The following is a 26,737-nucleotide window of genomic DNA, read 5'->3' as shown; positions in this document are numbered from 1 at the left end:
TCCCCCGAGGAGACAGGCAGGAAGGGGATGGTGAGAGGGTGAGGGGAGAACAGGGAAGGGTGGGGACAGGAATGCCTCCCTGTGAGTCTCCTAGCTTCAGAAAAGTTTAACAAATTTATGGAAGGTCAGCGGCGTGCTCTTCAGGTTAACACTGCATGCAGACACAGGAGACCCCTAGAACTTACAGAGATTGGGTGACCGGCTTTGCACCTACAGGCCAAGGCATGGGTGCGGGTTTCTTCAATTATGCTAGGTATAGAAGGAGCCAAGTGATCTGTTCACTGACAGCTTTTTGGGTTTGGAAGACAAGGGTCTTTTGGCTTATTTTCTCCTAGGAGAGAAGGCTCAAGACTTAAATGGTAATAGAGCTAATTTTAAGTGCTTACTCTGTGACAGGCAGTGAGCTGAGCAGTTTTCTTGGAATATTACTTTTATCCTCACAACAATTCTATGAGATAGGTACTCTTCTTTTTAAAACTTTATTTATTTATAAAGATTTCATTTATTTATTTGACAGAAAGAGAGAGCATAGGCAGGTGTAGCAACAGGTAGAGGGAGAGGAAGAAGCAGGCTCCCCCCCAAAAGAAAGCCCCATGGGGGACTCAGTTGCAGGACCCTGGGATCATGACCTGAGCCAAAGGCAGATGCTTCACTGACTGAGCCACCTGGGCACTCCATAAATATTATTTATTTATTTGAGAGAGACAGTGCAAAAGAGAGAGAGAGAGAGAGAGAGAGCGAGCAGGACAGGGGGAGGGGCAGAAGGAAAGGGTGACGCAGGCTCCCCACTGATCAGGGAGCCCAACAACTCTGGGCTCCATCCCAGGACCCTGGTATCATAACCTGAACCTAAGGCAGATGCTTAACAGAATGAGCTATCCAGGTGCCCCAAAATAGGTACTCTTTTTAGCCTCTGCCTTACAAATGGGAGACTAATGTGTAAAGGCCATTTAGCCAGCAGCCTACCTGGGATTCAAGTCCCCAGAGTCTGGCCCGGAACTCTTGCTCCTAACTGCTGTGCTCTATTGCCCTTGTACCAGTGAGCGAGTTCTTACTCTGGGACATTCTGCATGGGATTAGACCATACACAGGGTAGCCTGGGGTTTGTCTTTGGGATGGCGAGAGCGTGTCATATTGCTTTGAACTTTTCATGGTGTGTGTATTCATATCCTGTAAGAAGTCACCACTAATGTCATGGCTTTAAAACAACACAAAATTCTTGGGGCGCCTGGGTGGCTCAGTGGGTTAAGCTGCTGCCTTCGGCTCAGGTCATGATCTCAGGGTCCTGGGATCGAGTCCCGCATCGGGCTCTCTGCTCGGCAGGGAGCCTGCTTCCCTCTCTCTCTCTGCCTGCCTCTCCATCTACTTGTGATTTCTCTCTGTCAAATAAATAAATAAAATCTTTAAAAAAAAACACACAAAATTCTTACCTTAAAGTTCTGGTGATTAGATGTCTGAAAACGGGTCTTGTGGGCTAAACACAAGGCATTTGCAGGGCTTATTCCTTCTGGACACTGCAGGGGAGAATCTGGTCCTTTCAGCTTCTAGAGACTTTCCACATTCCTTGCCTCGTGTCCCCCTTTTTGCATTCTCATGACACTAGTCTTTGTTTTCATCATCACGGCTCCTTTTTGGACTCTCCCGTCTCTCATAAAGCTGCTTGTGGTTACATCTGGTTCCACCTGGAAAATCCAGCGTAATCTCCCATCTCTATCTAGAGCCTTAACTTAGTCACAGCTGCAAAATCACTTTGCCATGTAAAGTAGTGTATTCACAAATTCTGCAGACTTCACAGTCTTTTTATTTGTGAGTTGATTATAGAGATTGCCATTTCAGGCTTTCTTATTTTCAGTTTTGAGTAATAGCTGATGAAACATCACTTCCCACCACCCCAGCCCGAGCCATTGCTGAGCTCCAGCTGTTTGACTGATGCCTGTCATCATCCTGGACGCCGTCACTAAAGAGTTGGGGGCAAGGTTTTGTGAGGAACCTCTGCAGAGAGGTACAATGTAAAAGATAGCGGCTTTTAAAGATCTTAAGTGTAAAAATGAGTGAAATTTTATGACTTTTCATAGGACTTAGCTACTTTTTCATTGCAAAATCAATACCTCTTTTACATGGTTGTAAAGCTAGTGAAGATATTTTGCTATGCCAGTTTTCCTTCGCACTTGATTTTAGTTTATCTCTACCTCTCGTTTTTCCACAGGGTTAGGAGCAGTAAGCTTAGCTGCCATTTGCTGAGCCCCTCTCTGCAGGAGGCATCAGGCAGAGCCCCTCAAAACATTTTGTGTTTCATCTAATTTTCACATAAGCCTTTTGAGGTAGATACTATTCCTTTTTTTTGTAGTTGAGAAAGTGGAAAACTCTGGGAAGTATTTTGCTTAAAAATCACATCACACAATTAGTTCAGTATGGCACTGAGATTCAAACCTGGGACTGCACAAGTCTAAAGACTTGCTCTTCTGCTTCACTGCCTTGCCAGGGCACCGAAGGGAAAGCTTACTTAAACTCTTGGTTAAACATCAACAGTTGTGAAGTAGAAAATACATTAGAACAGGGTTCTTGTGGCAGTGGAACATTAAAATTTATTTCATTCTTCCTATCAGGCCAAGAAGAGGAACTTAATGAACACACGATCTGTGTTTGGTTAGCAAGGATACCAATTTTCTCCCATGTCTAAATCCTAAATTCATCTGTTAATCTTTGAGGAGCTTTGCTGGTGAAATGCTATGGCATAGAGGATAATGATTTGATCATTTAACAACCAAAGTGAAAGTGTCCTTTATATGGTTGTTTCTTATGTCAAATGCATTAACTTTTTTTTCATTAAAAATGTAACATGGCAGAAATGATTTTGTTGGGGGAGGTGGATGTAAGCTAATGATGATTGCACAGTTTTAGTGTCCTAACTTTTGACACTGAAAACTGGTCATGGATTCTGAGCCCTCAGTGGCCACAATGTTTAAGAAGCCCAGGTGTGATAAGGCTGTAGGGATTGTTTTATTGCTAAATTTTGGCTTATTTAAAACTGTACTCTTGGGGCGCCTGGGTGGCTCAGTGGGTTAAGCCGCTGCCTTCAGCTCAGGTCATGATCTCAGGGTCCTGGGATCGAGTCCCGCATCGGGCTCTCTGCTCAGCAGGGAGCCTGCTTCCCCCCCCCCCTCTCTGCCTGCCTCTATGCCTACTTGTGATCTCTCTCTGTCAAATAAATAAATAAAATCTTTAAAAAAACAAAACAAAACAAAACAAAAACTGTACTCTTTTCCCCTAATATGCATATAAAAGCTGCCCAAAAAGTGCACCTAATACACACTTGTCTCTTATAGAGTATTAGAGCTCTTTTTTTTTTTTTAAATTATTATTATTTATTTATTTAAGTAGTCTCTACTTCCAATATGGGGCTCAAATTTATGACCCTGAGATTGAGAGTCACATGCTCTTCCAACTGAGCCAGGTGGGTGCCCCCAGAGTATTAGAGTTCTTAAACTTAACCCTTGATGTTGATCTGTTTTGATCAAGTCTTTAAGAACACTGTTCCTGAAAATATGGCACTTGTTCAGGGTATCATTCTTTTCTCCTCACCTTGCTCCACCCCCAGTCCGTTCCATTAGCAAGTCCTGCTAATTCTGCTGCTAAATTATATCTTAATTCTCTACTTTTCTTCTGGTCACTGCCACCACCTGGGCTGGTTGCTGTCTGTGCTGGGCTCCGTTGCTATCCAGGACAGTGAGGCAGTCCACCCTCCATGGTTTCACCTTGACCCTTTCCACAGAGCAGGACCAACCTGGAAACCCACCTCAAATCAACTCATGCCCTTGCTTAATTTTTTTTTTTTTCAAATTTTATTTATTTATTTGACAGAGATCACAAGTAGGCAAAGAGGCAGGCAGAAAGAGAGAGAGGAGGAAGCAGGCTCCCTGCAGAGCAGAGAGTCCGATGTAGGGCTCGATCCCAAGACCCTGGGATCATGACCTGAGCCGAAGGCAGAGGCTTTAACCCACTGAGCCACCCAGGTGCCCCATGCCCTTGCTTAATATTAATGTCCTATGAAGGTATGTTATTTTTTCATAAGCTGAACATTCAATAGACATACCCTGTCCCCCAGCCAGCTTGCCTCTGCCCCTCTCATTCACTCAATAAATAATTGCTGAACACCTACTGAATACTAAAATACTGATGATATAGTGGCAAACAAACTAAATATTAATAAAAATATCAATTAATATTATTAAATTAATTAATTTAATTAATTAAATATTAATTAATATTAATATTATTAATATATTATTATATCTTAATTCTCTACTTTTCTTCTGGTCACTGCCACCACCTGGGCTGGTTGCTGTCTGTGCTGGGCTCCGTTGCTATCCAGGACAGTGAGGCAGTCCACCCTCCATGGTTTCACCTTGACCCTTTCCACAGAGCAGGACCAACCTGGAAACCCACCTCAAATCAACTCCATCCCAGGACCCTGGGATCATGATCTGAGCAGAAGGCAGAGGCTTTAGCTCACTGAGCCACCCAGGTGCCCCTCTACCTCCTTAATTTAAAGGTATAATTAATCTACACGAGCATCTTAAATTTTTTCTGAAAAAATATCATTAATATCATTAATATCAAAAATATCATTAATATTCCATCATATCTAAACTCCTTACACTGTCCTAAAAGGCCTGTGTGATCTGCCCTTGCCTGTGTTTCCAAATGCGTTTTATGCTACCCACCTACCACCACTTCCAGAGCCTTACCACAGGCTGCCTTCTGGTTCTGGAACAGGTTCTTCCCTCAGCCCTGCAGTTACCTGCTACCTAACTTCACAGTCTCTACCTAAATATCTTCTGTAGGAGTCATGTCTGACTATTCTAAATTGGAACATTTCTGTTATTTTCTCTCCCTTTTCTGTCCTTAGTAACATTTATTACCAGTTGTAGTTAATTTTGTTTGTTTCTTTGGGTCTGTGTTCACTAAGATGTAAGTCCCAGGGAGCAAGGACTTACTTGTTTGTGTAGTTTGTTTGCCACTATATCATCAGTATTTTAGTATTCAGTAGGTGTTCAGCAATTATTTATTGAGTGAATGAGAGGGGCAGAGGCAAGCTGGCTGGGGGACAGGATATGTCTATTGAATGTTCAGCTTATGAAAAAATAACATACCTTCATAGGATCAGATAGACCCAATCATTGCCTGCAGTTTGTTTACATGGGAAAAATTTGGAGAATAATTCTAGAGCTGTTTATTTATTGTAAAGATTATAGGGGTTCTGTGTAATCTATTGTAAAGATTATAGGGGTTCTGGCGGGCATCTTTGCCTTCTGCTTGTTCAGCTAATTTGAATCACGTTGATAATGTGACTCTGTGACAGACAAGTCAGCCATATGCTGAGGTTTCTACCGCCTTAATTTTTTTAAAAAAGATTTTATTTATTTGACAGAGATCACAAGTAGGCAGAGAGGCAAGCAGAGAGAGAGAGAGAGAGGGAGGGAAGCGGACTCCCCAGTGAGCAGAGAGCCTGATGCGGGGCTCCATCCCAGGACCCTGGGATCATGATCTGAGCAGAAGGCAGAGGCTTTAGCCCACTGAGCCACCCAGGTGCCCCTCTACCTCCTTAATTTAAAGGTATAATTAATCTACACGAGCATCTTAAATTTTTTCTGAAATTGCCTTAATTTCCACCATAATTGTGTGGTTCATCAGATTTTGTGATTCTACTGCGGTGAGGCCATTTAGAGAGTGTGCTGTGTGAGGCCTAACCCTGAAGAGCTAAAGTTATGAGTGGGTCTACTATGATGTGTTCACTGAAATGCTCTCTCTGGTAACACTGAGCAGACTTTGGAATGAAAGTGTCTGATTATCAACATTTAGGATTTAAAATGTCTTTGTTATCTTAGTTGAGGTGGCTTTTTTTTTTTTAATGATATTTTACATTAGGAATAGTTCATTTCTTAAAGCCATTTTATTTTATTTTTTTATTTTTTAAGATTTTATTTGTCAGAGACAGAGAGAGCCCAAGCAGAGGGAGTGGCAGGCAGAGAGAGAGGGAGAAGCAGGCTTCCCGCTGAGCAAAGAACATGATGCAGGACTTGATCCTAGGACCCTGGGATCATGACCTGAGCCAAAGGCACTGACAGAGGCACCTGGTGTCACTTAAAGCCATTTTATATCATTTTATAGGAAGACTGGTGTTTGTATTTCCTAGGACATGAGGGAACTTGTCGAGCAAATCTTAAGAGCAGATAGAATATTTCAGAATGAGTTAAAAAGGAGGGCCTAAAAAACACAGCCTTGATTCTTCCGGCATTACTAAAATGCCCATTCAGTTTGGGAAATGCCAAGCTGAAGTCTTGGTTTGCTGTGCAAATCATCCTTTGTCCAAGTGTATAAGCACATTAATAATAATGGAATATTTTGAAACTCAATGTTTAAGTGTCATCCCAAATATTTCCTTTCATTGTACATTGTCAGAGAGTTAATCTAGCCTTTAAAATAACAATAAATCAGTAAAATTGTTAGCCTTATTTAAAGAACTGATTCACTGCATTTAATAACCTTAAACCTTGGTTCGGCCTACCATCGGCTTAGTTTACTCAGCTTGTAGAAAGTGAAATCATAGGATTCTAGGTTTTAGAGGGATTCCTTAGATTTGTTTCTGGAAAGGTGATTAACCTATGAGGAAGGACTCAAAAGTTGTCAAATGAAAATTTCTCGGTTGCTATATTGGCAGTTTCCAACTGCTAAATCAAGGAGTACATTACCCCATTTCTCCACAAGCAGGATTCTAATGGGTAGGTCGCTGTGATAGCACCTCTGTAGTCCCCTTCCGTAACCCCACTGGTTCCTGCAAGTGGGAAAAGAGGACAGGGTAACAACCACAGCAATGCTCATGACAAGGGTCAGGAGCCTTGGAGTCTACTCAGCTCTGTCATTTTGTGAAATCATCTGACTTGTCAGGCTCAGATTACTGATCTATAAATGAATGGATTGGGCAGGATGGTTTCCAAGGTTCCTTTAGTTCTGCTTTCGTGTAATTGGGATTTCCTGATTCTTGGGTCAGAGTCTGGGCAGGGATTTGGATGGCAGGGTAGGGTAGGCCGTCAGGCACTTCATAGTGAACCACATTTCCTGAGTTGCGTGATTAGTCGCCAGATCAAATTGAATAACCAGAAGCAGTGATACACGCACACAAAAATTTTTGGTATTCTTTATAGGAAAGCATTTTCAGTTTTATCATAGAGGTCATGGGAAAAAACCTTATTTCCTAAGACTTGTGCCATTTTGACATCACTTTTGAGTACTTCCTTACTTTCTGGTGCAGAAAGATGTTCCAGCTTATCCTGTAATTTGTCATCTTGGTAGACCCACTCATAACTTCAGCTGTTCAGGGTTAGGCCTTTCAGAGCACATTCCCTGAAATGCCTCACCTCCACCTATCCCATCCGTGGAGTTAGCCAGTCCCCTGAGTACTGGTTCCTTTGAGGGGGAATGGGCTAGGTGTATTCTTGCAAAATGGGGTGCTACTACTTCTCCCTCTTTTGGAGGAAGAGCTAGGAAGTTGTTGTTGTTTTGTTTTTGAAATTAGGTAATACCCCAATTCCAGTTCACCACCACAGGGCTCTTCCTCTCCTTCCCACATGTTAGGTACGCAGGGTCTTTCTCCCTCAGTTCATGATTCCCAGCAACATCAGCGCATTTGTTTGCTTAGTGCTGCAGTATGTACAAAACAGTTTCATTTTTTTTTTTATCAACTTTACTACCAACAACAAACCCACCACTTTCTTTGCAGTTCTCTTTACCTTAAGAATTATTATACTAAGATGGACATCTATGTACTCTCAAAGAGGTTACTCTCTGTTATTGTTGTCTTAACACTGTATTTTCCCCTCCCTCCCTGCCTCCTCCTTCCTGTCCCTCCCCTCCCCTTCCAGAGTAGACACTCTCAATGCTTGTTGAGAGGTAGTCTGTGCCCTTTGAACTGCTGCTGTTCACAGTACTTTCCTAGGTTAAGCTAATCACCCCCTCTATAGGAGTTGTAGGATAATTAATTTACCAAAAGCGCTAATGTTCTGAGCAGTCATATATATATATATAAATAAAAATAGATGATATATAATTGTAATACATAGTTTCATTCAACAGTACATAAATATGTAAATATGTATGTTATGTATTTATCAAACCATAGTATGTAAAACCTTTGTATATTAAACCATTTTATCTCTGTGTTCATATAATCTTTAATTATTTATTGCTCATATATAATTTTTAATCCACAGAACCCATGGTCCCTTGTTTTCCGGTATCAGTTTCAGCCAGTATTCCACATTAGGACTATTAGGTCATCAGAAATTGTGGATTTCAATTTTTTTCATTTTAAGAGTCTGGAGGCACATAAAAAAACATTGTGGTTTTTTTTTTTTTTTTTTTTGTGGTATCATTATAAACTCTAGGGTGAATAGATTCTCATTAAGCATTAAAGAAAACACAGACTGCTGGAACCAGCACAGTGGGCTAGGACTAGGTGTGGGAGTCAGAGGCTGGAGAGAGCAGTTTGGAGGAAGGAGAGTGTTGTTGGAAGAAAGGAGGTAGAGGTTAATGTATGTTTGAATGGAGGACAGTGATTTTAAAGAAGTGTGGACTGGCTGTTTAGTACCCAATATAAATATGTAACCTGTTCTTTTTGTTAAAACTGCTTAATAAATGATCTTCAAAATAGCTGTTTTTTAATTTAAAAAGGATGTTTTATTCATCAGCATTGGCAGAAATGTATAATTGTATATGTTTCTTTTGCTATTATTGTCAGTGATGAAGAGGAAATATTGATGTTGGTACAGCCAAATATTGTTCAATTATTGCTGTTCTTTAGGTGATCCTCTGTTGGAAAATTACTAAATTAATTTGTGGTTTTGTCTAATCATATATTAAAGAAAAACAACCGTCATATATTAAAGAAAATATTAGTTTGAGACATTTATGCTTTCATTGAAATGATCACTGTACCTTTAAACTGGAAGATATATTTGGAGAAAAGTTTAAGAGTCTTTTGAAGATTTTTTGAAGGTATTTTAGAGTATTTTGAAAGGTACTTTTTAAATGCCGTTAAAGTATTTTAAGATATCTTAAAAAGAAAGCAAGACTCCAATAAAAATATTTTTATTACTTTCATTAACTTGCATATATGCATATTAAATATGTGTGTGTGTTTTAGGTCTTATTACAATTGAGTATATTCTTCCCATCTTCCTACTTAGTATTTTCTTATTGGCTTATTTAAACAAATCTCTAGGTAGGACCTTCTAGAATATTGGTCATTCTAGCACCTTCTATTTGCATATTTGCATAGATATAATGAAACCATGCCAGGATAGCTCAGATATTTTTATCAATGATAAAAAAGCTAAAATCCATTGGAAGTAACTTTTTGTATTTTTATTACAGGTAAATTGGGATATTCACATTGTACTGAAACAGAGGTAAGAGAAATACTCAAATATTTATTAGTAAAGTAGCTTTGCGGTTTCTTTAGATTTACTTAAGTATTGAACTATATCTCATGGGTTTTTGGTCTTCTGACAAGAATGTGTGGAGATAGGTATATATCTTTTACATTTATTTTTTATTTATTTATTTTTTTAAGATTTTATTTATTTATTTGACAAAGAGAGATCACAAGGAGGCAGAGAGGCAGCAGAGAGAGGGGGGGAAGCAGGCTCCCCGCTGGAGAGCTGATGCTGGGCTCAATCCCAGAATCCTGGGATCATGACCCCAGCCAAAGGCAGAAGCCTAACCCATTGAGCCACCCAGGCGCTCCTATCTTTTACATTTAAAAAGAGTAAAATGTGAATGAAAAAAAGTTATTTTGCCCACATAAGTACTTCTTGAAGATTTTATTTTTAAGTAATCTTTACACCCACTGTGGGGCTCAGACTCACAACCCTGAGATCAGGAGTTGCATGTCCCACTGACTGAGCCAGCCGGGCGCCCCTCTTGCCCATATTTTTGAAATGCCAGTGTGTGTTAAAAAGGTTAGCTTAATCATGGTTTTAAAACTTTCCCATGTTATAAGGGAAAGAGCCCTTAATAAGAATAGCTTAAGTTCAGTTTTTTTCATAATCTTATCTGTCATAATAAATAAATCATTTAAATATGTTGAGCTCCTTTGGAGCTGCCTTGGTATAGGAAAAAAAATAGGGGTTTGGAAACAATATTTCAGTAAGATTAATAATGAATCAAATAGGGACGGCCGGTGGCTCAGTTGGTTGATCAACTGCCTTCGGCTCAGGTCGTGATCCTGGAGTCCCGGGATCGAGTCCCACACTGGGTTCCCTGCTGGGCAGGTAGTCTGCTTCTCCCGCTGACTTCTCTCTTTTCATGCTCTCTCTCTCTCTCTCTCTCAAATAAATAAAATCTTTAAAAAATGAATCAAATAGTTTGTTATTTGTATAAACAGGTTTAGTACTTTTTCATAATTTAGTTCCAAATTCTGATTGTGAACTTTAGGGAATTTCCATATGATTCCCTGTGTTACTTGCAGGAATTTCAAGGGTAGCACTGAAGTATGAGGGTAGCATCCATGAAGTGTGTATGTCTGGTGTTCTTTTCAGCAGCTGTTGCATCATCTTTACATTAGGAGTCTTGGGTCTTTGTTAATAGCAATGCCTAGATAAAGGATTTAAGAAGTTATTTTTCTAATAGAATAGTATGTCTACATGTTGGTGTAGATTTTAGTAAATTTCAACTGTTATTCTAAATAAAATGTAAGCTTCCTAAAGGATATTGTATAATAAAGAAGCAAAAATGATTTGTTCTTTTTTGCATTCAGAAATTATACAGTTCATTTTGCATTTTCAACTTTGGAAGTAAAGATCATTTTTTCCAGATGAGCTCTAAAAATAGGCTAGAATTTAATTTTTTTTAAAAGTAGAACTTAAAATTTCTATATTGTGAGAATTTTTGATGTACTGTTTAATGTAATATAAAGGAGTGGGATTTGATTTGAGTCAGAAAATATAGGGGCGCCTGGGTGGCTCAGTGGGTTAAGCCGCTGCCTTCAGCTCAGGTCATGATCCTGTGGTCCTGGGATCGAGCCCCGCATCAGGCTCTCTGCTCAGCAGGGAGCCTGCTTCCTCCTCTCTCTCCCTCTGCCTGCCTCTCTGCCTACTTGTGATCTCTGTCAAATAAATAAATAAATAAATAAAATCTTTAAAAAAAAAAAAAGAAAAGAAAATATAACTTCTTTCTATGGTTTCTGGTGTGCATTTTTCTAGCTATGTAATTTTGAGCAGTAATTTTTTTTCTCCTGCTCTCCTAGAACTTTGGCTTTCTTATCTATAAAATGTTAATTCTAATTCCTATTGACCTCAGGGTTGTGAAACTTTAAAGAGCAAATATATGTGAAAATGTTCAAATCCTGAAGACACTGTTACATATTTTATATATATATATAAAATATATGTATATATCAGGATGACTAAGTTTCATTATTCTGTCTTATGTTGTATTACCATAAAATCAGCATGGTTGTAGCATTTTGTTTAGTACTCACTTTGGATAAGAATGTCACTCATTTTATCTCCCTAATCTCCTAGTTGGTAGCCCTTATTCTTTGACCATACCTTGGGTGACCAAAAGAATTGGAATCTAAACAGAACTGCCTTTCAGGATTTTTAAAAATAACTATTTGATGAGGGAAAAAATCACAAGAAAATAAAAAATTCAAACTGAGTATTTAGTTAACAGCTCAGAGTATTTTCTAGGGGTAACAGTGGTTAGAGACTGGAATTGTGGAGGGTGATTTATCTTTTTTTTTTTTTTTTTTTTTTTAAATGAGAACATGTCTGTATTACTTTGTTAATTAAAATGATAAAAACTAGGGGCAGTAGAGGTTGTGGGAACTACTTTTTCAAGAAGTTTGGTGACCTAAGAGAAAGAGGAGACAGTTTATGTAGAAAGTTTTGTTTTTTAGGGAAGGTGGTACATTTGGGGGGTGGAGCATGGCAGTGGTAAGGAAGCAAAAGAGAGTGAGGTTGGAGTTCAAGTTAGGTTGTGGGGATTTGCTGAAGTCAGACTTAGGAGTAACCCAGGCTTGACTAGAGCACTGGTTCTCCAAATGTGGTAGGAGGGCTCTAGGGGGTTCCTGACACCCTTTCAAGGTCAGACAGTTTTTGAAATAATACTAAGACATTATCTGCCCTTCTACTTTCATTCTCTTGAGGGTACAGTGGTGTTTTCCTTGGCTCCATGACTGTGTACTTATGAATGTCATGCCAGACCTCAGAAGTAGATAAAAGATCTAGCTGGCTTTTATTAAGCATGACCTTCAAGAGTTTTACAAAAATGTAAAACAATATCACTCTTCTCATTATTTTTTATTTTTGAAAACAGAGGTTTCTTTCCCATAAAAATGTTACTTATATTAACATGTTTAATATTTTAAATGATTTAATTAAACTGATTTGATTTAAAAATTTCTCAGTTTTAATTTTTTTTAAAAGACTTTATTTATTTATTTTACAGACAGAGATCACAAGTAGGCAGAGAGGCAGGCAGAGAGAGAGGGGGAAGCAGGCTCCCCGCTGAGCAGAAAGCCCAATGCGGGACTCGATCCCAGGACCCCGAGATCATGACCTGAGCTGAAGGCAGCGGCTTAACCCACTGAGCCACCCAGGCGCCCTCAGTTTTAATTTCTAATACAGGAGATGTTGATAGATTATGGTTCACATACATAAAAGCTCCTTGGACTCCTCAGTAATTTTTAGAGTGTCAAAGGGTCCTCAAACCACAGCCTGAGAGCTGTTGGGCTGGAGTGTGGTTAGCATGGGTATTTCTGCCTGAGAAACAGAATTGAGGGCTGAGCACAGTAAAACCACAGTCCTGAGGAAAACAATGGGAAGTTGAGGGAATCTTTGATAATAAGGATTTAAGCCAGTCTTTTCTGTCCGTAAGACTGCAGGGTCATTCCCGAGAGTGAAGTAATCCTGGATCAGAAAGGTGATTGCTAGAGCCTCTTTTGCCCTTCCATTGTTCTTCTGTTGAAAGGAGATGCTCATCAAGCTCTGGCATTAAATGCAGACCAAGAGAAGGGCTGCTCACAAGCTGTAAATGAGTAGAACTGTGAAGGGCCCGGGAAAAGGTGGAAGAGCATGTTGCTTGCTCCGCATTGTGGTGCTGGTATGGTGGGTATTTGTGCTTTGGCCAGATCCTGGTTCCACCCTTCTCCCTCACTTCTCGGCCTCCGGATTCCTCATCTGCAAGATGGGTTGTTGTGATTGCAGAGAGGTTAGCATAAAGCTCAACTAAATGAATATAGCTAATTATTCTTAGTTGGAAGGTGTATACTTTCCTGGGATGGATAAAGTCATTTTCTTAAGCAAGGCTCATGGACCACTAGGAGCCTCAGGATGATTGCTAGGGAAAACAAATCTCTTTCTGGGCCTTTAGGACCCTCATAGAGATATACAACTTTAATGGCTCAGCTGTGTATTTTAATAGTTTTTGTAGTACATAGAAATCATATTAGGAATTATTTTCTGGTTTTACTTTTAATTCTCTTTTTAAGGCTTTTCTTTTTATTCAGAAAAAACAAAGTTATGAGTTTAGAGAAAGCAAGGAGGCCATACACGGGCAATCAGTCAACTCTTATATGATCTTATACCTCAAGACAGCTTAATATTTCTAAAAGATCAAGTACTAAACCTTATTTCTCACTGGAAAAATTTTTTTTAAAAAAAATTTATTTTTAGAGAGAAAGAGCCGGTGCTCGCATGCAAATGCGTAAGTGGGGAGGAGGGGCAGAGGGAAAGACTCCCCAAGCAGATCCCATGGTAAACACAGAGTCCCTTGCAGGGCTCAAAATCCTGACCCATGAGATCACAACCTGAGCTAAAACCAAGACTCCCATCCATGCTCTACGAACTGAACTACCCAGGTGCCCCTGTTTGGAAAATTTTTTTAAGGTACTCAATTATACTCGTATATTCCAGCATTTGAACTCATTAAGGGAAATCCTTCATTTAATTTGTTTTAAAAGACATTGTGAAATTTTTAAAAAATTTCTTTACTTTAGTAGACAATTTAATTTTTTTCTATATCTCTTTTGAAATTTTTGAAGGTGTAATTTACATACAGTAAAATTTACCTTTTTCCAGTTACCATTCTTTGAATTTTAACAGATATTCATTTGTGTTAACCATCTCTGCAATCAAGTTCTGTATTTCCCAAGCTCCGCCAATGCTTCTTGGTGGTCCCTCCGTCACCCTCCACTCCTCCTTCAGGCCCTTGTCTACTGCTGATCTGTATTTTGTCCTTTCATTTTGAGAAGGGCATGTTATTTAAACAGTGCATTACTCCTCCTTCTCCCTCTCTGGGAGTGCTCACAGCTTGGTCTGGTCATTTATAAACTCTTAAGACTGACCTATACCTGGGGGTACTTGCTTATCAAAGAGGCAGTTCTGGTCCACAGGTTGGGGGAGGTTTTGCCTTCATTTTACAAGTTTTTCCTGCTGCCATTATTTAAATAATTTTGTGGGTCATACTTTTATATTTGAAGAAAACTGTCAAGCACTTAAAAATACTATAACATAAAGGATTTGAATTTTTAAGTATTTTAATTGAGGCATTTTCATTGTTGTAAATTTTTAGCTTTCCAAATTTCATCACGTTCCAGTTTTCTATTAACCATCACTAATTATGAAGCCGTGAGGCCCTTTCCCTTCAGCCGGAAAGAAGGTTAAATGAATAACTAGAACAGTCCTGTTCCCTTGCTAGATTAGCTGTGTTTTAAGCAGCATAGGTTAAAGCATTATATAAAGTTAAATGAACTTTTGTTGATACTTTAATCTTGACAAAGCTAGTTTATAAAAATCATAGCGTAGCAGAAAAATGTAATCTTTACTAAGGGAAACTTTAAAAAGATATGTGCTCATATCTTAAGAATAGAGTTCATATATACTGTACATAAATACTGTTTCATTCTGACATGCATCTTTAAAAAATACTTTAGAGCTAACTGTACGCTAAATACTGTTATAGACATTAATTTAATCCTCATAACAAACTTAGAAACAAACTCTAGAAAGAGACCTAAGGTATAGAGAGATAACTTGCCCAAGGCCGTATAGTCAGCGTGTTGCAGAACCACTTCCCTCCACCCCTCATTTGTTTGTCTTTATCCAGCCATTGTGTATCTGCAGCGTAATACATCTGCATAATGCTAAAAATTAGTTTAGTGTCCCATTTGGGGCAGTGAACTGGCTGAGTGTCTCCTTATTCTGTATATGTCTCTTACCTGTGACTACAGTTTGTGGCATTGTGTTGCCAGGGACTGTGTTCCTGCTCAATGTAAACTGGGCAAAGGAATGATTGCACCCCCTGAACTGAACTTTCAACCCACCTCCCCGACCCTTATTGGTTAGATGAACATAGAGTTCTGTACTGTAGTAATTTGTGAAGTAGTCTGATTTTGACTTACTCAGAATGACTCAAGAGTTCTTATATATGTTTGAACCTCCTGGGAAACCAGACCTAGAATTACTCTGCTTTGTGGGGGAACCCAAAGATCTTGAGAACAAGCCAAGGAATACATCAGAGTTAGTGTCTTGGACTTACTCCATTCTGATTATATAGTTTTTGACACAGCAGGACTATATGAAAATTTTTTATGTTTCCTGAGCAACCTAAAATAAACTACCAAAGGTACTATGTAGGAGTTTGCTGCTTTAACGCAGTGTAACATTAAAAAATTTCCTGTTTTGTGTTTAGCTAAATCAGCTCCCTGACCTTTGATTTCACCCTGGCTCATGCAGAGTCAGTGGCAGTTGGATGAGTAATAACTTCTTTTAATTGACATTTGATATCCATTAGTTGACTTCAAAAGGAACTCAGAAATGAACGTGAAGAAGTGTATACATTTGACTCTTGAACAACATGGGGATTAATTGAAAATCTAGTGTGTAACTTTTGACTTCCCAAAAAGTAAACTGCTGTTAACTACTGTTGACCAAAAGCCTTACCATAACATAGTTAACAGATACTTTTATGTCATATGTATTATATGCCATATTACTATAATAAAGTAAGTCACAGAAAATGTTATTAAGAAAAGCATAAGAGAAAATCCATTTATAGTATTGTACTGTATTTAACTGAAAAAAAAATACGGTATAAGTGGCCCATTATAGTTCAAACCCATGTTATTCAAGAGCCAGCTATAATATTTTTATGAAAATATTTGCACTTGTGCGTAATTTTATCTGCATAATGAGCCTGTTTAAATAATTGTGAATTAGCACTTGATACCAAACTAATTAAACTTAACTTAAATCTTAAAACAGATACAAAAAGACAATTACTGTCATATCTGTTCTTTTAGCAGAAGGCTTTCTCTGATTTTAAACCTTACTTTAAGGTTTTATAAATGGAATTGCATGACAAGAAGTTAAAATAATGATATATGTTCTATAAAAGGATTAGAAGAATAAGCTCCATTAACGGCTGGTAACCACAGCTTTTTCTCCTTGGTCAGCAGGACCAAGAAATGGGAAGGATGCTCACATTCTGTTTCCTGTGCTGTTGGATTAAAAACCCCAAACATGCTTGAATTTACATGGCTTTTTGGTTGACTTTAACTTAAATGGTTTGGAAATTGGTTTATGTGTCCTCAGAGTAAATTGTATCTACCTTTGATTTACTACTTCTGAGTGTGAGTATTAGTAGAGCTTGGTAGTAAGTTATTAATGGTGTGATAAATAGGTAACTTCACTTAGATTACATGTATCAACAGATAGAGACTGGCACATTATATTAGTTACTTGTTACATTTAAAATACATTTCTCCCTCCCTCCTTGCTTCTCTCTTTCTCCCTGCCCTTTTCTCCGCTCAGACCTCTCTCCTCTCTCTCATAACATTTATTATCAAAATGTCTTTCTGTGTTGTAGTCATAGATATCTTAAGTACAGGGCACATGGTTTGACCATAGGATGCAAAATTTATACACGTAGTGTTCCTTTGTGTAGTTTTTACTTTATTTGAAGACCAATAACATTTATATAGATATTTCTACTAAAGGGTTTCCAAATAGCCCAGATTATCTGGGAGTAAACATAATATTCTTGAAGGAGCAGAAAGTTTACCCTGCAGGTATCTGAAGCACCTCTACGTACTTTGATAATAGCGTAAAGTGTTTTCTTTCCTTCTATCTATATCTTTCTTTCTTTCTTTCTCTTTCTTCCTTCCTTCCTTTCAAGATTTTATTTATTTATTTAACACAGAGAGAGGGAGAGAGAGAGAGAGAGAGAGAGAGAGAGAGACAGTGAGAGCAGGAACACAATCAAGGGGAGTGGGAGAAGGAAAAGCAGGCTTCCCGCAGAGCAGGGAGTCCGATACAGTGCTCGATTATAGGACCCTGGCATCATGACCCGAACCGAAGGCAGGCACTTAAGACTAAACCACCCAAGCAACCCAAGTAGAAAATTTTCTTAATGATTTGCCTTATCAGGGAGCTATATCAATCTGCCTTAATTAAAAGTTTAAATATTTAATAAAATAAGAGTACTTTTCAACACAGACACTACAGTGCTGAAGGATCAAGGTGGGAAGGAGCTAGATTATTTAATTGTCTTTTTCAAAGTACCTTTCATCTTTGTAGGAATGATATATATTTGTTGAAAAATTAGAACATCACAGAAGGATACCAAGAAGAAAGTAACACTGTATATCCTACCATCTAATGGTAATGGCTGTTTATTCTTTTAGACATTTCTTCACATATTAACATAACAAAATTGACTTATTCTTTGAACATCCATTGTGTGCTACTCTCAGAGATACATGTATCTTTGCATTAAAAATACTTGGCTTTAAGGAGTTAGCCAGACTGAGGGAAAGGGTTTAGTTATAGATACAGATATATGGATGGAACTTCCCAGGCAGAAGAAAATCACAGTGAGGACTCTTAGGAGATCAAACTGTTTTTTGAAACTGACAGAGCACTAGGATGTCTGAAGCATAGAGAATGTGAGAGAGGGTTGTAGGAAATGCAGGGAAAACAAGGTGGTGCCAGGTCTTACAGGTCATATTATAGGTCCATTTTTCTCTTCAAGAGAAGAAACATTTCTGTCTGAAATTTTCTTCTATTTCCTTTAAAAAATTTTTTTAAAAGGTCTATATATTTTATTTATATGAGAGAGAGTGAGAATAAGAGAGAGAGACCGTAGACAGGGTGGAGGGACAGAGCAGAGGGAGAAGCAGCCTCTCCACTGAGCAGGGAGCCCAATGCAGGACTCAGTCCCTTAACCTACTGAGCCACCCAGGCACCCATGAAATTTTCTTCTAATTCCTAAGGTCTTTCTTCTTTTGTTGTGCATTCTTTATTTGCTGTTTGCTTATATTCTTCTTTGAGATAGTATTTATATATACATATTTCATCAGCTTTTTGCATCATTTCATTAAATTGTTATTGTAAGCACGTAAGTGCTGTTGAATGCATGGGTTTGGGAACAAATCTTACAGACACAATTAAAGTGACCAAATTAAATTAAATAAAGTGACACAATTAAAATGACCTAAAGGGTAGCTTGCCTACTCATGGCTAGTAGTAGTCATGGAGGCTAGTAGCTATGATCTAGATAGAGGGCCTGGGGAATATGAGATGGATAGATAGAGGCTGATTAAGAGTTTCTACTGTTCACTGTGGTGTCTCTTGACATCATCCTTCAATTTGGTAGAAATTCTTACTGTATTTGGTAGATAGAGTTAAAAAAAAAACACATTATCCGGACAATTAGATAGTTGGTACTGTGATAGTTCCCTAGTTTCTTTTGATAATGGTGCTTTCTTAATTTTTTGTGACAGCTTTATGAAGGTATGATTCACAGAATATAAGTGAGCCACTTAAAGCATGCAATTTATTGGTTTTTGGTATAGTCACAGAATTATGCAACCATCATCACATTTACTTTTAGAACATTTTTGTCACCTCTGAAAGAAATCCAGTACCTTTAGCTATCATCTGGCATTCCCCAGTACCACCATGCCAAACAATAACTGATTTTCTTTCTATTTCTGTTGATTTGCCTATTCTGGATATTACATATAAGTGAGTTATATAATATTTGGTGATTTGTGCCTGACTAACTTTAACTTAGCATGGTATTTTCAGGGTTCATCCGTTAATAGCATGTATCAGTACTTCATTCCTTTTTACTGCTGAGTATTGAACTTTATCGATATGCCATATTTTGTGTACCTATTCATTAGTTGATGGACATTTGAGTCCCTTGCTTGTAAATTCTGCAAAGACGCTAGCTGGGATTCTGATAGGGATAGCATTGAATCTGTAGATGGCTTTGAGTAGTAGTATTGCCTCTTAACAGTTCTAAGCCTTCCAATCCATGAACACAGGATCTCTTTCTGTTTGTTTAGATGTTCTTTAATCTTTTTTCAGTGATGTTTTGTTGTTTTCAGAACATAATTTTTGCACTTATGTTATTAAATTTATTCATATATCTTTTGGTGCTATTATAGATGTAATTTTTCTTTTAATTTCATTTTTGGATTATTCATTGATTAGAAGTACAGTTGATTTTTGTATAATGATCTTGTGTCTACAAACTTATAATCCCATTCATTATTTTTAATAATTTGACCTAGGATTTGCTATTCTCTTTCTTTTAAGATTTTGTCTCTTTATTCATGTGAGAGAGAGAGAGAGAGAGAAACAGAGAGACAGAGAGGCAGTGGGAGAATCAGGCTCCCCATGGACTAGGGAGCCCGATCTGGGACTCGATCCCAACACCCTAGGATCATGACCTGAGCCAAAGGCAAACACTTAACTGACTGAGCCACCCAGACGTCCCTGCCCTAAGATTTTCTATGTGCAAGATCATGTTATCTATGTTAGTCATATTATCTATGAATAGAGATAGCTTTATTTCTTTATTTCCAATTTGGATACTTTCCATTTCATGTTTTTGCTCTTTCTTTTTAAAAATAGTTTTGATGGAACTCAGAGTTGGCAGGTGTAATAATCCTCCAAGCCATTTAAATAACTTATTTCAAATCTGTTTTACAAGAGAATACTTAAATGTTTGAATGTTAAATCAGAGACTTTTGAGACACTGTTTACATAATTTATATTTTAAGTAGAAATGTAAATTTTGTGTATGTTGAAACAGATTTTAGTTTGACCTGTTATAACTGAATTTGGGACTATTTTTTATTTCCCCTGAGGATCTTTTTTATATGTAGAATATCAACTTTATTGCAAGAGTATGTCTAGAATATAAAGTTAAAAGTCATAGATGGCTTTCAAACTAGGAATTGGTAACTGACTTCACTTGTTGAACTCTCATGTTTTTTAGTCATAGAGGTTTTATCTGACAAGATTGCTTATTTTTCTTCAACAGAAAGTTCTTTGACAGTTTTATAGATTGTGCCATTGCATCTGTGGATAATTAATAAACTCCTTGCTTTGTAATTTGAATTTATTTTCTGGGGGAAAATTCTCATGGATAGAGATTTATGTAAATAAAAAGAGCTGTGAAAAGGAGGAGGAATTACGGGAAAAAATATAAAATCTTTACTTAATCCAGACATCATCTGTCAAGCAATTGCCATTTACTGACTCCGGGCTAGGTGTAGGGAAGTAGTGCCGTACTCAGGAATTTAGATGTTGCTAGAGTACTGCCCTTATAAAATTTTTTTAAAGAATTGTTGGTTTGTTAGTAATCTTAGCAAAAGTAGCACATGGTGTTACATAACTGAAGAGGAGTTCAGAATCTGAGCTTGTTTGGTCAAGCTTTGCCCTTTTCTAGTTTTACTCTCTTCTCCCTGTAGTTGTTGAGTTTAAACACTTGCTCAATAGCTACATAGAGTTGCAAATAACACAGTGTAACAGTCAAAAATATTTAAAAAGTTATCTCTCAAAGTATTTTGTAGTGGATCCATTTTATAGGTTATAACAATTCCCTCAACCCTTGTAGCTACTTTGGAGCTCTCCTCTTATACCTACCCTCAAACAAAACAACCCCACCCATCCCACTGTTCCTGGGGCCCATCCTGTCTGTCATCTTCTCTTCTCTCTGTCCTGTGTTTTTTCCATTTCAGCTGATACCTAGATCCTCCACTCCAAAAGAGAGTCCAGAATCATGGTGGGGTTGTCCTTTTCTTTGCCCCATTCCTATCCTTATTTTTCTGACACTGATTCCATGTCTTTCTTCTTCTTCGTCTCCATTCTGTATTGTGGACAACTTAGAAACTGGGCCGGCAAAAGTAAAATTCTCCATGGATACTGGATAAGGGAGAGAAATTGGTACATGGGTGAGAGTAGATGGTTGCAAATAAGGTAATGTCTCTCTTTCCATTACATTTTATAAATAATTGAAATCATTAAAAAGACCATGCCACACAGCCTCTCAATTTTGCACTGGTGATTATGTTGATTATGTGAATGTGAGTCTCAGTTCTTTTTTTGCTGTGAGATGAGCTCCTTCCCTTTTCTCCTGTGGCTGCCCCCATCCTTCACTGTCCCTCCCAGAAAGGAAAGATCAGGGAAAGTGATACCTTTCTGAGTATGGCATAAAACAAAAGACTGCCTGTAATTTGGCATATGTTTTGGATACAAATATTCCCCCTTTACTCTAAAGGCAATAGTTCCTATTTCCGTAAATTTTTACTTATATAAATTGTGGCTTATTAAACTTGGAATTTTATTTTTTCCGTCTGTATAATTAATAAGATTAGGTGATTAATACCAAAGTATTAATACAGAGGAGCAAGGCAACCATCATTTGGATGATTTCATACTTTTCTTATTATTTTCAAATAGACTCTTCTGTAACTGCTCTGTAGCTTACACAGGAAAGAAATTGAATAAATTAATTAAAAACAGATCAACAATCTGTATCTGTGACATGCACTTAGGGTTTCATAGTATGGGCCAGGAGGTACGGCCTTGAATAAGGACTGCCAGGAAGTGTTAGAGGAGGCCACTGCTGTTCTTAACAGAGGCCATGATGACCAGACCTGACTTGACCTTGGGTAGGGAAGGGATGGGAGGAAAGCAGAATGCTTAGTGGGAAGGAGCTGGCAAAAGAATTGAAGGAGATTGTGAAACTTCCTTAAAATGTCTACTCAAAGAGCTAGTTACGTTTCTTGTTTTAAATTTCTTTGTTCTGCAAGGGACACAGGCCCATTTAAGAATGGGAGATGGAGAGAATTCTGTAACCCATGACAAGCTGTAAAAGGTTGCTAAGGAGATTCCTTTGAGAAGGAGCAGTATTTAAATGATCTGTTATTGAACCTTGACTTCTAAAGGCAGGAAATGAAAGGCAGAGGGTGCTTTATTTCACTCCTTTAACATTTTAGGAAACAAGTAAAGCAAGATTCTTTCCTTAAACACAGAAATCATTTGGTGTGGATAAAAGTAATTTATAACATTTTGGCTGTAAATGAAGTACTGGACATTGAAAAAAGTGCATAAATCATTAAGTTACAGCTGATGAACTTTTACAGATAGTGATAATATTGTGTTTTAATGCCACATAAGTATAATTTATTATTTCTTTGGAAAATGTCATCTTAAAAAATTCTAATTTCACATGAAGATCCAAGTTATAATTTCAAAGAATCACAGAGATTTTATTTAGTTTCTGCCTTTAATTGCATGGGATGTTCTGTCTTCTTTCCCAGCCTCCTATTACTTAAACAAAAATCAAGGAAAGAAATTCTTTCATGGAGGAAGGAGCCATTCTGTTTAGAACTGTTTAGAGCAGTGCTACCCAATAGAAATACAGTGGAATATATGCAATTTATCTTTTTTTAAAAGATTTTTAAAATTTTATTTATTTAGAGAGAATGAATGGGGGAAGAGACAGAGGCAAAAGCAGAGGGAGAAGGAGAAACAGGCTCCTTACTGAGTGGAGAGCCTGATGCAGGGCTCAATCAGAGGACCTTTGGATCTTGACCTAAGCCAAAGGCAGCCACTTAACTGACTGAGCCACCCAGGTGCCCTGAAATATATGCAATTTAAGTGTTTCTAGTAGCCACATTAAAAAGGAAAAGGAAACAGGTGAAATTAATTTTCATAATTTATTTTATCTAACCCAGTATATCTAAAACATTATCATGGCAACATGTGATCAGTATGAAAATTATTAATGAATTGTTTTATATATTTTTTCCATACTAAAGTCTTTCAAATCTGGTGTGTATTTTACTTCACTTCTCAGTTTGGTACTTAAAGCTCAGTACTTAAAGCATTCTAGTCATGCTTTAAGTACTTCTAGTCACACTTGGTTAAAAAGAATAGAGAGAAGAAGGAATAAAAATAGTTAAGAAATGGGGGATAGGTGAGCCTGGTGGTGGGTATTAAGGAGGAGGGTACCTATTGCATGGAGCACAGGGTGTGGTGCATATACAGTGAATCTTGGAACACTGAAAAATTAAATAATTTAAAAAATATTTGAGAAGTGAGAAACTTGACGGGATCAGAAAAGTTTTAGTCCTGAATTATCTTAAAAACAGAACAAAACCTGTGAGGCTTAGTGGGGAGTAAGGAACAGCATGGTGGGGGCTTGCCTAACGGTAAAGAGTAGATGTATATCATCAGGTATACTGCATAGATTCTAGTAGGCAAGGGGCAGAAAGATTTATGATCATAATCATAAATTCAGAATTTAACCTGCCCAAGAAGGAGAAGTTGAAATGTAAGGGTGAGTGGTGAGAGAGACTAGAAAGAACATGGGATCAATGGATTGTAGATTCTGGTGGGATTGAATGATTATTAGAGTCAGATACTAGAAGGAGTGAGCTGGAAAGTTAAGGGAGGTTGTCAAAGAGAGGGACCTTTGAGATTAAAGTGATAGAAAGTTGCAGTTATTGGTAACTGGGGATCTGGGGTCTCAGAGAATGCCTGAGGTCTGCCAGAGGAAACATTACAGGAGAGGAGTTCACGGAAATGAGAGGCTGGGGTGTTGGGAGGGTCATTTAGCATCACCAAAAATTAAGAGGGGAGACTGACAGGAAACCAACAAATAAAATTATTGAGCTAAGATGGGATAACTGGGGCTTTCTAGATGGCAGCAACAAGAAGGGAGAGTAGGTATATATATATATATATATATATATATATATATATATATATATATATATATATATATATATATATATATATGGTCTGGTGATGTAAGAGGCAAAGCCAGAGAACTTTCAGGAGGAAGGGAGAGAAAGAGAGAGAGAGAAAGAGAGAGAGAGAATGTGTAAGGAAGCATCAGGACATCCCCAATTTTCATTCCAGTGATAGGAGGATTATCACAGAAAGAACCGCCAGGACCAACATTGCCATCTGGGGAGATTCATATTTGGGTTAGAGCAAGAAGGTGACCGGGATAATTCAGAGAAGATGGAGACACAGAGGAAGTGGGTTCCGGAAGGCACAATGGAAGGGATTTAGGAGTTGGGGAGGGGTGGACCACAGGCCTAGAAGAGAGGAATGCAGAGTTGGGGAGATGGTCCATTATAATGTAAAACAAGTTATAAAACAGAAGGTACTGAGTGATCCAATATTTATAAAAAAATACGCAAAGGACAAATATAGTAAACTGTTAGCAGTGATTGCCTCTGGGATATATGTATATATGTTCTTCTACAGTACCTGTATTTTCTAAGACTTACAATGAGTATGTTTTGCTTTTGTAATAAAAAAATAAAAGAGACATCATGGGCGTATTTGTGTGGGGGAGGGTTCTCTGAGGTGAACAACTCTAAAACTGGAAACACTATTTTGCTTTGTTACTAGTCACAAGTAATTCGGTAACACTCTGCTCCATTCCTGGGTCCAAACCGAAGTCTTGTCCCATGACCAAGCTAGATGAGGGCTGCGGGAGCCAGAGCCATTCTCCTTGCCTTAGGGGCCTGGCCATAATTCAAGAATGATACTTGGCTGATTCCCATAAAATTTAGTCTTTTTAGGGATCTCACTTTTCAGCCAGGATAGAAAAGGGAAATCAGGTTGATCCAGGAAACATCAATTAAGAGGACTTGGAAGAAATGTGGGCTGTCAGGGAAAGTTAGAGTTAACAGCCATTCTGAAAAGATGCACTGGTATTGCTTTTAAAGCCTTTCCATGAATATTGTTGAATTAGCACAATCCGTTTTCAAGAAACAGGACCTTGTGATTGTCACAAGTTACTCAGGCAATTAGAAACTAGGAAATTTACTCTTGTGTAAGCCGCTTCATGAGTCACAGTTCAAGTGTGGTAGCAGAGCTGTCAGATCCAGTGTTGTCCCTGTAGCAGATGACTGCTGAGATAATTGAAATATTTTCTGAAATCTGTTTACCTTGAACTAAGTAAAAAGCACGTTGCATGTCCTAACAGAATTATCGTTTATTCCATTGTTCAGCAGGTGTGAGGGTAAGTCAGCTTTTTAATTATGTGTATAGTACTAATAAAAGGGAATATTACATTGTTAATTATAAAAATCAGGTAATTAAAGAGAAAAAACAAGTTACTCGTTTTAGTAAGGCAAGCAACCCTGGAAACAAGCTAGACCAGGAAAGTAGCCCTGAGCTAGGCAGGTACATAAATGCCCCTTTTCTTCCCCCTCACCTTTCCATAAACATAAAATTTCCCATCTTAACCAGTTTCAAGTGTACAGCTCAGTAGTGTTAAGTATATCCATGTTGTTTCACAACAGATTTCTGGAATCTTTTCAGCTTGCAAAACTGAAAGTCTCTTCCTGTTAAACAACTCCCCACTCCTCCTCCTGACCCAGCCCCTGGCATCCACCATTCTGTTTTCTGTCTCTGAATTTGACTACTCATCCGGAGATGCTCATTTTCCTTTGAGCATGACTGTGTCTCAGAAACATTTAAAAAGTTTTAATCTTCCATTTTTTGGAGTGTATTTGTGGAATGATGGTCTCAAAGTGTAAAGTCCTAGTACCGTATAACTGAGAAGTTATCCTTCACTGACTATTTACTAAGAATCAATGGATAGGGGAGCGGAGCAGAGAAGGGAGTGTCTCAACTCAACAGAAATAGTTTTGCGTCTAGTATGTAAAATTCTAGAGAGAATAATAAAAATAAAAATTTAACATCGAACATTTGGGATCATTGCTTGGAAAAGATTTCCTTGCCAAAAGGGCCAAGCAAATCCTTTTAGGGATGTGTATCAAAGTTATGAAACAGAATGAAACTAAATATCTAATCTGTTTTTCACTGCTATTTCCTTTCTAATTAGAGAAAGGAGGGGATTTTTATCTCTGATGTTGCTATCTGTTTGTCAGGTTATTTTCAATCGCAATTAGCAAAAAGTTCAACCTTTCATGTTTATATGTATTTGTATGTGTGTATGTGTGTGTGTTTATTGAAACATATTAACACACATTGGGAAAGAACCTGGAAGCAATAGGGAAGCCCCTGTAACACCAAGCACACCTCATCATCCAGATCTTGGTTTCTGAATAGCCTTCCCCACTAAAAATAGCCAACTTTCCTTGGAGAAATGGCTGATTCCAGGGCTGGAACAGGAAGTACAAGATGAGCAGAGGACACCTTGGTAGACCAGGAACAAAGATGTACACACAGCATTGTGAGGGAGTGTGTCCATACAGTGGGATGCAATTTGCCAATAAAAAGGAACAAAGTACTAACACATGCCACAGCATGGATGAACCTCAAAAACATGCCATGTGAACAAGATCCACACCCAAAAGACTGCATCTTATGTGACTTCCTTTATGTGA

General features: G+C 38.1%; 1 protein-coding gene across 4 annotated transcripts in view; it reads left to right on the top strand.

Annotated features, from left to right (window-relative positions):
- The window catches only part of SPIRE1 (spire type actin nucleation factor 1), a 188,822-nt gene that overhangs the window by 17,014 nt on the left and 145,071 nt on the right, over positions 1 to 26,737 (top strand). For all 4 annotated transcript variants that reach the window (XM_082697378.1, XM_082697379.1, XM_082697380.1 and 1 more), the window contains exon 2: positions 9,433 to 9,467. In XM_082697378.1, coding sequence (XP_082553504.1) covers positions 9,433 to 9,467 — 35 coding nt within the window. The remainder of the gene's footprint in view (positions 1 to 9,432; positions 9,468 to 26,737) is intronic.

This window comes from Mustela nivalis, assembly GCF_964662115.1.
Source record: "Mustela nivalis genome assembly, chromosome: 14".
Lineage (NCBI taxonomy): Eukaryota > Metazoa > Chordata > Mammalia > Carnivora > Mustelidae > Mustela > Mustela nivalis.
This window is presented reverse-complemented; position numbering and strand designations above follow the sequence as displayed.